Below are 12,189 nucleotides of genomic sequence, written 5' to 3' on the forward strand. Positions count from 1 at the left end.
AGATTTTGCTGCATCACTCGTTATTATGGTTTTCTCTGACAATTGCTAAGGACCAAACAAAAATCAGCTTCTAATTAGTTTTTTTACTGTGTTTAACAAATCCCGGAAAGTTCTCTAAACTTCAGTAATTTTTCCTTGTTAGGGGTCATAGCCTTCTAACTTCCGACTGAGTCTTTTGACTAATATAAACAAGGCTTCGGCAAAGTTACGAATTAACAGAAAACATAATAAAAAGTTCGAAACAAGACTTTTTTGTGGTTGTTGTTAAAAAGATTAAGTTTAGACTTCAAAAATCAAGAGTGAAATTAAAGTTTAGACTTCAAAAATAGGTGGAAAAAGTTACTATAAAACATCTGTATCCCATGAGACAAGAACGAAAGGAAAAAATGATTACGTTACACAATGCAACGGACCTAACTCGTTATAATAGTTTTCTTGTGATGATTTAATTGAATTCTGAAATTAATATTTAATTCTTGAGATATTTAATTGTTATTCGTTTTGGATCTACGCCATCTTCATGTTAATTACGTTACAAAAATGATTTAGTTGTATGTAGAGGAATACACAGAAATGAAGTTTGTTTTCTATATAAAACGCATATATATTTAAAACGTATTATATTGCAGTAATTCATGTCATTTATAATAATTTGGTTTTAAGTATTCAGGATTGTTGGTTAGAATAAATATGTTAAATTTCGATGATTAGTTAAATAATAATTTAACTAAAAGGCATTTTTATAGACATGTTCATATTTACATTAATATGTATTTTATTATACACGTTCGCATGGTTACCGATGAGTAAACCACAAACACGCATTAGTTCAAAAGTATAAATTTAAGGTTTAACATTATAACATTATAACATTGGGTTTAACATTATAACATTATAACGGAATAAGTGGGAGATTTCAACGATGAGAAGGACGTAGATTTTTGATCCCAGGAAAAATAGTGGTACTTTAATACCTGGAGATATGAAGCAGGTGAAACATGGTTTATTATCATTGACCAGTTTTAAATGAAACTAGGAAATGAATTACAAGCTAAAGTATGTAAAATTGAATAAGTTTGATGGTAAAACACGTGGCTGTAATTGTTCATGAAAAAAATTGGAAATTTAGTTTTGGAATCGAGATTAGAACAACATATCTGCTGATCCAAAGTTTAATGTGAAAGCTGCTGTTAGGGAATTTAATTGTCTGTGGACTGAGATTTCCTCAGTTCCCAGGTGTACGCATAAATTATATTAGCATACATATTCTATTGAAAATAATGGCTATTATTTAGAACCACTGCACAATGTTTAGGATATGCCTCATTGTTTAGTGTAATTCTCTGATTAATTTACTTTTAAACAACAGTCTTGGTATCAGAAAGGGTGTTTTGATGATGACCTCTACATTGAAGTTATGTTTAGGTCGAACTAGAAAGAATCATGCGTTTCAAATCAACTTAATGTTCAAGTTATCTGTATTTGGAACAAGGTACATAAATAGATTATACTTCCTGATCGCCATTATTTTGTTTCATTTTGCTCTGATGGTTATCATCATCGAAATTTAGTGAAAGCAGGAAATATTAGGTATGCTTAATTTTCCATTTCTGATTCATTATAATAACATTCATGTATAATAACCCTTACGTGTAGTTATTTAATAGATTATGTATTACTGTGGTATATGAATAAATGTTGATTTTAAGTAAATAACGCTTCATTATTCTAATGGTTCAATGTAAATAATAATTAATTTTAATATGTACTGATTAAACCATATGATGAAAAGCACAGAAACTAATTTTGATGCTGAACAATCTTGCGTTAGTAGAAAATAATAGTAGTGAAGGAATAACTAATTTTCTGTCGATGCTTGTGTGTAACCTAAGTGCATGAATTTACTAGAGATGGGTTCTTAGCAGAAAATATTTCTGTTGTTTGGTATACGAAATTATTTTGAAATAAATTATAATTAAAAAAACAAATGAAATGTGCAGAAATAAATATTACTAGACATCAATATTGACTTTCTATGGAAAGTCAGTATAAGTTGTGACCTGTAGTAGAAAAAGCCTAAATTATTCCTCAAGGGCGGTGGTTACTTACACTAACCACCTTTTCTATTGAGCGTCTTATTTCCATGTGTGAATGGTTTTCAAGATTAACCGTTTCTGAAGTTCGATTGTAGTTCACTAAATGGTGTCACGATGTCTTTGTGATGAAATTTACGATTCGTCGGGAAAACACATATATTGTACACAAGTTAATGTTGTACATTTCCTTTTTATTCTGGCTAGTCACAGTAATTGTGCTTTCATGCAAGTATAATATAACAGTACTTGGTTTCTTATTTAGATATTTCTTGTGATAGAAAAGTTTACGTTCTTGCTTTAAGAACAAGTAATCTTATCATTTTATGTGTTTTGACTGTATGTGAAAGTTGGTGGTTAGTAGAGCTAACCACCGCGCACACGAACAGTGACTGTTCTGTAAAGAAGCTATGGCGCACAAAATCCTCACAGTGAAAGAAATAGATCTCGATTTGGAAGACATAAACTCTTGTACTGAAAGTGAATGACAATGGAAGTGCTTCTGGAAGTGAAATCGTTAGTGTCATAAGAAAGCAAAAGGATGAAAGGAAAATAAATGTTTCTTGCCCAAAAGTTCTGCATGACTATAGTAAAAATGTGAATTTTGTTGATACTTTTGATCATCTGAAAGGAGACTTGAATAGATCGGAAGTGCAAAAAGGAGTGGCGCAGACTACTTTTTCCATTTTCTGGATTGCTGCGTTGAGAATGCATTTATTATGCATTAAGAGCTCGACATTGTAGAATATTCCATTAAGATTTTCGCCACAGTGTTGTTCAGTCTTTATTGGTGAATATGATAGTGACTAGTAGTCCAAAATTAGGTAATCCAAGAGTGATGAAACCAGGTGTTGCAATCACGAAACACAAGCCAGTAGTTGATGCCCCAATTCGTCTTCTAAGGCAACATCACTCTGCAGCACCAAGAAGAATCCTGTAAGAATAGTATTGGAAGCAGAACATGCAAAGTTGAACTTTGCTTGAACAAGGAAAACTGTTTCCATGTATACCATAGACAGTCATATCTAGTGGTGTGTTCTATGGGTGGTGGCTACTCACACTAACCACAAGAAATGGTCATTTTTCTCACTAGTCTTAGACAAAATATGTACAATTTTCGCAAATAATTTTATTATAACTTCTGAAAAACGAAATAAATCACGATATTTGCTGAAAAAGTTGATTACCTTTTTCTGCCCCTCAAAGAGTTAGATACGGAAGTTATGATTTGCTACTTGAAGATTACGCGATAAAGTATAAAATGAGACTTCAGTCTTATTGAAATTATTGCATTTAAGAATTTATTTACACAAATAATCAGTCTGGAATTACAGTAGGATATTTGAGACAAATATGATCGAACTTTAATATACAAAATCATTTATTAATAAAACGAGGAAGAACTTGAAATGAGAAGGAATTGAACTAAATACATCCCTTTTAAAAATTTTGTTTTTATCAGTTTCCTGATACAAGTCAGATGCGGGAAGTTAGTTTAGCTAGAATATAAAAAGAAATGACTAATACATTTTATTTAAGTTACTCTTTTACGCAATGGTTCGGTGTTTAACTTGTCTTCCACTAGCGACAAGATTTCCAAGTTTCTTATATTTAATCACCCATTTCTTTGGCTGCAAAATTATTTCTGAATGTTGGGTAGTAATATATATGTATTCGCTAGTGTCTTCATGGGACAAGATTATTACAGCATGTAATTTTTGTCACTGCATAAAGTGGATTTTTATTAGTACAAAAATATTTGTAAATTACTAAAACCAACCTTCATAGAGCCAATCGGGTATTCCATTGTAGATAACTCCGGGCATCCCTGTGTCCGTAAGGCGATGAATAACTGCGGTTGATGGCGATTCTTTAACAAAAATATCGTTTTCCAGAATAAGAACGATGGAGGTGCTGTTCCCCAGCCACTTGGCAAACTGTAGACTGCTCGGTTGCACTTTCGTTTTGTTAAACCGGATAGGAAGTTGGTGACTGCAAAAAATAAATGATGATAGTTTTTTTATCTCTTAATTACAGACTAATATTAAAGGATTTATTATAGGGTTAACGTACCACGACAGTTAAAAAGATTTTTAAAAATCCTGAAGCATTCTCTTCAGCATAAACCAAAATAAAGCTTTAGAGTTCTGAGACATCAATTTTGATCAGTTATGCTTATGTACAGAAATATTAAATTTCCAAAATTATGAAATCGTTTTTTTTGTGAAATTGGCAGAGATTATGATCATCATTCAATTTGTAAATGAGTTATTAAAAATGTTTACTAATATTGTTTTCATAAATATGTAAAACTTCAAATATCACATGATATATGTAGACATTGATGATAAAGATATCCTAGTTTACGATTACTTTTTAAATACTTAGGTTTATTTTTTTAAAATAAGACTTTTTAAAATGTAAATTTGATGCATTTCACTGCAAGAAGAAAGGCTTTTATTGTATCTGCATGGAACTTATATGTATTTAAATATATTTTTAAAACTGCTATTATAAAAAAAACGTTCTTTTGCCATTTTACTAACATTTTTTGGTCTTGGTTTTGGTGTTATTCTAAAGAGGTTTAATGTTATATAAAACATAAATTATGTTTGTACAGAAGTATAGAAATCAACTAATTTTTAGTGTATTTCTAACATCAAATTTGTAGGTAAAATTCTAAATGTTTCATGTGCATCCGGAGATTGGTTTCGGACATGTCAAACTATTCCAAAAGAACTATCTATTCTGCTCACTAACCAAAGTTAAACTTATCAGACGTTGGTTATTAGTTGAAAAGCAGCGTAATATTATTAGTTTTATCAAAATACTGGCAGTTAATAAAGCACATTTAAATACACATAGTTAGTACATACAACATTTTCTAAATGTTCCTGTTCTGAATTATTTACAGAATTCATTGTAAAATACTATTTGCACTTGAGCGTACTTACTCATTCTTAACGTCGTAGACCGTGTAGAATGCAGTGAAAGAATGTCGATAAACCTAAAAATGAAAACAATTTTATAGAAAAAGACCTGACAATCAGAACATTCAGTTAAACACAAAATCATACATAGCTACACACAAATAGTGTGTTATATCAGTGTATCTAAAAGTATATTTCTGTTGAAGTAGTACATAATCATGATTTCATACTGAACACTGTAACTGAACATAATGTCCTTGTGTTTAATTAGGTAAATAGTTTCCTGATCGCTGTAATTTAATTTTTGAAATTATTGGGCAGCAAATGGCCACATTCATACTTTTTACGGCGTCTTGTTCTCCTAACACAAGTATATATCAAAAGTTGATTCTCAAAGTATTCTGTTGAAATAAATTAGATATTCTGTACTTTTAAACGTCAAAATTAAAATAATAACATCATACTCATTTCTTTCAAAACATAATTTCGTCTATCTCCTCCTTTTCTCCACCCAACATCTCAATTGTTGTTTATTTGTTACCACAATTATTTCAATATATTAATCCCTATTTTGAATATGCCAAAAGTTTACAACTGTAAGAAAATTTGTATGTAAAGGCTGATATTTTGTAAAAATACTTTAAAAACTACTTAAATTAGGGTTTGGAAATGTCACGAAAAACTTATATACTGAAGAAAATAACCAACCTTTTTGACGCAATGTTTGAATAGGACGAAGCTCATGTCACTGGAAACTTCATAATCCTGGACGTCCAGTTGCCTCTGAAATATTAAAATAATGGTTTAGCACTTACTTTTCTATTATTGAACAGGGGGTAGAATGCCAATTACTTTAATCTTCAATCAAATTATAAGTCCCAATTGGTCAGAAGGACAAATTACAACAAAATTAATCGTAGAATCGCAATCTTCCAAATCGTTCCTATTAGAAATCGTTCCTATACAAAACTTGCAGTAGGTGAGGTCCGATTACGGTTCAGGTGCTATCAAAGATACACTTCTATTCCTGCATTGAAGATCAACCTATAATTCCAGATCATTTGCCTGATAAAATTAAGCGATTGATTAAATACTTCCTACATATCTCGTTAATGGAACAAAATGTCATTAAGATCTGAAAATATCACAAATGACACGCTTTAATGCATTTTCATAGCTTATACTATTTTATATACTAGAAGTACTTAATTTGGTACTTTAATATATTTTTGCAATTCAGCTCCATGCGTTATTTTTTTGGTTTAGTCTAAATCAACCGTGTCAGAGGAATTTTGAACTCAGCGAAGTCTACTTTTATGGATATCAATATGTTAATCTGTTGATGGAATTGACATTCTGTGTTAATATAACTTTGGTTAAGATGAAGAAATAATTTTAGAATTTTTGGTTGCACACTATGGACTATTTTGTATCTAGTTTTAGCTACATGGAAGTTGCAATTCATGAAATATTGCTAAAGAGTTGTGAAAATGGAACTTTAATTGATTAGTGATCAGTCGTATTAAAAAAAACTCACTTGATAAAATCCCATATTTCTTAAAGCATGTTCAAGAAATTTTTGTACAGTATGTTTATTATAATAAAGTGATTTATATTCTTTTACGTTACAATACTGCCATAAAAGCAAACATTTTGATAACATTTTACTTTTGCGTTTAGTACCAACTGGCGTTTGAAAACTTCTACATTAAACATTACGTAACGCCAACCCCCTAAGATCACAGAATTCTTCAATATTCAAAACGCCTAGCTTCTACGTATGAATTTGCGTTAACAATATGACACAATGCATCTAATATATTAAATTTTAGGTGACGATATATGACTATGTCACTCATGAGACTACGTGCGGTAAATGCATTGATATTTTATTCATGTGTTTCATTCATGACACTACGGTAATTCTATCGATATTTCATTCAATATATTCCATACACTCATTTAGGTTCTACGTATAAATAAATACGCAAGCTTACTCATATACATGTAGAACACTATTATTTGTTTGGAATTGCCAATGTACGGGGAAAAAAGATCATTGTATATTCAATCGCTGACGAGTATTCTCTAATAGATTGCTATTGTTTTTTTTTTTTAATATATATAGTACGGCTGTTCAGAGTGCAAAATTATCACAGTCAAAAGGGAAGAGGGAGACAGGAATGTTTAAAAAAAAGTATTGTTTGTACTGGAGTGCTTCGAAATAGAGAATATTAAATTATGTGGAATTAAGGATGCTGCTAACATTATAGAGCGGATACCTAGTACTGAAAATATGAACAAGTAATTACATAACAAATACATGTTAACTATATGTAAATTACTGTAGTTAATTTGGAAATTTCTTACAATAGTGTTACTTTATTCATCTCACAAACTTATTAATGGGATACTTTATTTTTAAAATATTAAATGAGAGGAGATTCTGCCACATCTTCCTCAGGATTTCTTACCGTTCTTCTGTTCAATGCTTGGGTTATTTTAGCCTTTACTTTCATTATAATATAGTACTTATGTTAATGCATTTATTACTTCGATCAATTACCATATTATTTTATTACTTTATTTTCAAGCATATCTTATTACAAAGAGATATTCGAATAGAATATAGCCTTTATAGGATCACATTGTTCTCATTTGTGAAGAAAATGTCTTCATAGGAGTATTCTATTTCACCCGATTTTCTCGCTTTCTGCATTGCATTGATTTTCCACCAAGCTCAAATAACAAGTGTCTGCCGCTCACCACAAAAGAGCTACTAGTTGCCTCACTTAAACCGCTAACAAGCTCAGAGGTAGAATATAGCTTGAACTAACTACGCTACACACATTTCCACTTTTTTCTACAACCTTTAGCTTAAGATAAGTTCAGATTTAGTTTTTGATACCGCAAGGAAGTAAATATAGCTACGAATTTCAAAAATTGTATGAATAAGTATTTCAAAACTGTAATTAAAATAATTATTCTCCTTGATTAATAATAGGGTCATAGACCTATATAATAGGGGGGCGAAAAAAAATGGGGGGGGGGATTTCTATTGGCCGTGTTGCGGAAAAGTTGCCTTGAATTAGTGGTAGTCAACAGAGGAAATTTGGATTATTTTTTTTTTGGTCAACTCCTTCCTTTGCCTCATGGGACTTGAATATTTTTTCAGCTCAGGCTATGCAACCCGCACGACACTACGAAGAAAATGTTGTTGCATAGCTATAACCTTTTGTTCTTTTTTACACTGAAGCATTCTGAAGCTGAAAATAAAACGAAAGAGAAAAGTGAGATGCGATATTGTTCCTATATGGTTAAAAATGGTAATCAACTAGACGAAAAACTGGATTTTTATGCTTCAATTCATGGTTTCATATATAGTGTAAGAAATATGATGCCAACTTTACATTGCAGCTTGTTTCACTTATATCATGAACAATTTTTTTAGACAATTTTGAAATCGGCTGTGCAATAATAGAAAATACACATTTACCTACAACATTATACACGACAATAAGAATATGTAATGCATTGTTTTTATAAGAAGTCTGAAAAAGTGTAATTTTGTAGACAATCCAGTAACGTTCAGGAATACCTTTCGAACATTTGCCGAGCCGTTTCAGGTTTGTGTCCTCCAGACCTTCTGAAGAAAAAGCCTGGACCAATTGTCATATCCCGATGGTTGATGACTGCTTCTCGCATTCTCCGATTATATATTAGCACCGAAACTCCCGAAGAACCGCTTCTTTGGCTTGCACAGTATGTCAGCTAAGTAGTTTGGTTTGAAATAAATCGAAATTCTTCTCTCACAAACGGGACGCGACACTTGTGGCTACTTGCTCGATCTCCATCCACTCTTCCAGAGGAATTAATAAGAATCATGTGTACTGTGATTAGTTCCAACGCTTATTTTGACTATCCTGGAAAACTTGTTCTTGGCAATGATCACAGTAGCTAGGACATCCGAGTTTTAGGATGGAGAAGGATAAAGAAGTGTCAGCAGAGAAAGAGGTCAAGTTTACGTAAATTCGTTGTTCCGAAAGTAAACTTTTATGCAAATAAATATCATGTCATGATCGATTGGTTCTCAAAGGATGTCACCGAGCCACTATTAACAAGAGAACTTTCTTCGAGCCAGATAGAAGAAAATATTAGAACGACGGCTACAGCTTCTGAGGAAATTCCACGTTTCCCTTGTCATACGCAATTGGTGGAAAGGATGATAAAAGTAATTACAAAAGTGTCAGCATCAATGTATGAAGCGGATCGAAGATATGGGTTTATCAGGGCAAAATTAATATAGACAAGAAATGAATAAGTTTGACTCTAAGCAGGACTATCAAATGTACATGAGTCAAAAAAAAAAAAAAAAAAATGGAAGCAAGTAGGTGGGCGGGTGGAACTCAATTTGAAGCTACCTCCTCGTGATGGATTCTGGGAAGTTTCGGAGTGTATGTGCCGAAACGAGCTAAGAGCTGTAAGGGAAACTTTATCAACAATTTTTCATGACGTATATTTATAATGTGTTTTGAAAACATCAATACAATTTCTTCGTGTAATTGATTATAATTTTTAACCACATAAAAAATCATATCTTATAGGAATCTCATAGGAAACATATAGCATCTCACTTTTCTGTTCCGTTTTATTTTTAGCCTCAGAATGCTTCGATGTAAAAAAAAAAAAAAAGAAAGAAAGAAAGAAAGAAAGAAAGAAAGAAAGAACCGAAGGTTATAGCTTTGCAGCACAATTGTCTTTGTAGCGTCGTGCGGGTTGCATATATGAGGCAAAATAAGGAGTTGACCAAACAAATCCAAATTTTCTGCGTGGACTATCACTAGCACGAAGGAACTTTTACGCAACCCGACCAATCGAAATTAAAAAAAGGGAAATAGCTGTGCAGGACAATTTTCTTCATAGCCTCGTGCGAGTTGCATAGCCTGAGCTATAAAAATATTCAAGTTCCATGAAGCAACGGAAGGGGTTGATCAAAAAATCTAAATTTGCTGTGTTAACTATCACTAACACAAGGCAACTTTTTAGCAACCCGGCCAATCGAAATTTGGAAACAAATTCGGCCTACCCTACTATATGACAACAGAAAAGTCAACTAAGAAAACAACCTATTTTTGTGTTGAAACTCACCATAAACTGCATAGCATAAACTACCTTCCAAGTTTCATTGATTTTTATTAAACTATCAAATATCATAAGAGAAGATCAGAAACTAAGATTACAAAGCCGATAGTTCTGTCGTTTCGTCTGTTATAGAGGAATGAGGAGTGTGCGGTAACTGTAATACATAGAGTTGGCAATTGTGTAGAGTTTCAGCGATCCACTACTTACGGCGCTAGTTGTAGGTAAACACAAAGGGTGACTCGTTTGGAAAAATGGTCTCGCGAATAAGTTCGTTCAGTTATTCGATTTCTGTGGGTGAAACATGTAGCCACGGCTGAAATTCACCGGCAGCTGGTAGGGTTTACGAAGAGACTGTAATGTCTCGTCAGCATTTCGCAGAATGGTGTCGAAAATTTGCGACTGGTAGAGAAAACGTCACCGATGAGGAGCGCATTGGCCGACCGAGCACAGCATAAACAGATTTGAACACAGTTCGTGTGGAGGAACTTATTCAGGACAACTGGAGGATCACGTTGCGGCATCTGATGTCAGAATTGGGAATGTTATTCGGAAGCGTTCGTCACATTGTGCACGATATTCTGCAGTACTGGAAAGTTTGTTCCCTATGAGTTCGTGACAATCTGGCTGATCACACAAGGTCAGGATTTTTTATGAGGAGCGAATCTTCATCCCACGGTGCGAGAAGTGCCCCAACCGATGTGGAGACCATGTTAAAAAATAATCTAATGTATGTACTATCCGTTGTCTGTATTGGTTGTATGAAATAATATATACACATTTCACTCCAGTTTGTAATCTTACTTTCTGATCACTCCTCGTATTAAAAATTACTTTGAACTATGCGGTGGTAGACCTTGATCTGTTGCATAAGCTTGTAAAACATGTAGGCTTTTGGATACAGATCATTCAATTTGGGTCACATTTTCGAAAACAAAAGTAAACAAAGGGGGAAAACTGAACTGAATTTATTTGATCTAGGTCAATCTTAGCATGGTAAGTTGATCATAGCCTATTATGCAAACATATGAAATATTTTGGTGTGCAGTCTTTTGGCTCCCGAGTTATGGCTAATCAAATGCGGGGTATGGCCATCAGTCACATTTTCGCTAAACAATTTATTAAAAATGTGCTTTAAAAAATCAATAGATGTTATCTTTTCCGCAATTGTGAAACTTATGCTAGTCGACATTTCATGAGAAATGAAATATCAGTTTTTGAAAAATTTACCAAAAAAAGTCTACTCTCAGTAATTATTGGGTCGATGAATAAGTTCGTGGGGTTCTTATATTTTATATTTTAATTTTATTCTGCTGTTTTGTTAATTCAAATACAAATACAACATAGACATAACATTAACATATTCTACGAGTGTAACAAGACATTGCATACCTTTTACTGTCACTCACACTAACTCAAAATCACTCAGTGATGTATTCACCCCCACTATCTGTGACCTTCTGCCAACGTTCAGGTAGCAGTTCAATGCCTCGCCTGTAGAACTGTTTAGGTTTTGACTGGAAGAAATCTGTTAACATTGGTCAAAAGAAGCTTCATCAGGAAACACTTGCCCCTGAATGATGTTAAAGAGAGAGCGGAAAAATGGAAATCTGAGGGGACAAGGCTAGGGGAACACAGAAGATGAGGAAGTAGTTCCCAGCAAATTCAACAATCACATCTTTACTCAATTTCGCCGTATGCGGACAAGCATTATCATGGAGTAATAAGACTAATATACAGAATAACCGTTACATTTTTATTTATTTCTTTATTTATCGACACAACAGGTATTACTGCCCAATTACAGTGTCTACATATAATACATAATTTTAAAGTTGATACAATTAAAATTGCTTAATACATAATTACATAATTTAGTACAAAAACTTAAATTAAAATAATAGTTTCCATGATTTTTTCTTTTTCTTTCTTTTTCTTTTCTTTTTTTTTAAACAAAATACGCAGTATTATTCTTTTGAACAACTTTTCACAATATTAAATATATCTATATCTTCATAATCCTTACT

General features: G+C 32.6%; 1 protein-coding gene across 2 annotated transcripts in view; it reads right to left on the reverse strand.

Annotated features, from left to right (window-relative positions):
- The window catches only part of LOC145675132 (inactive dipeptidyl peptidase 10), a 528,307-nt gene that overhangs the window by 39,951 nt on the left and 476,167 nt on the right, over positions 1–12,189 (reverse strand). For both annotated transcript variants that reach the window (XM_081745500.1, XM_081745506.1), the window contains 3 exons: positions 5,732–5,806; positions 5,048–5,100; positions 3,874–4,085 (listed from right to left, as the gene is read on the reverse strand). In XM_081745500.1, coding sequence (XP_081601626.1) covers positions 3,874–4,085; positions 5,048–5,100; positions 5,732–5,806 — 340 coding nt within the window. The remainder of the gene's footprint in view (positions 1–3,873; positions 4,086–5,047; positions 5,101–5,731; positions 5,807–12,189) is intronic.

The sequence above is a fragment of the Thermobia domestica genome, chromosome 2 (assembly GCF_964235325.1).
Source record: "Thermobia domestica chromosome 2, izTheDome1.hap1.1, whole genome shotgun sequence".
NCBI classification, from domain to species: domain Eukaryota; kingdom Metazoa; phylum Arthropoda; class Insecta; order Zygentoma; family Lepismatidae; genus Thermobia; species Thermobia domestica.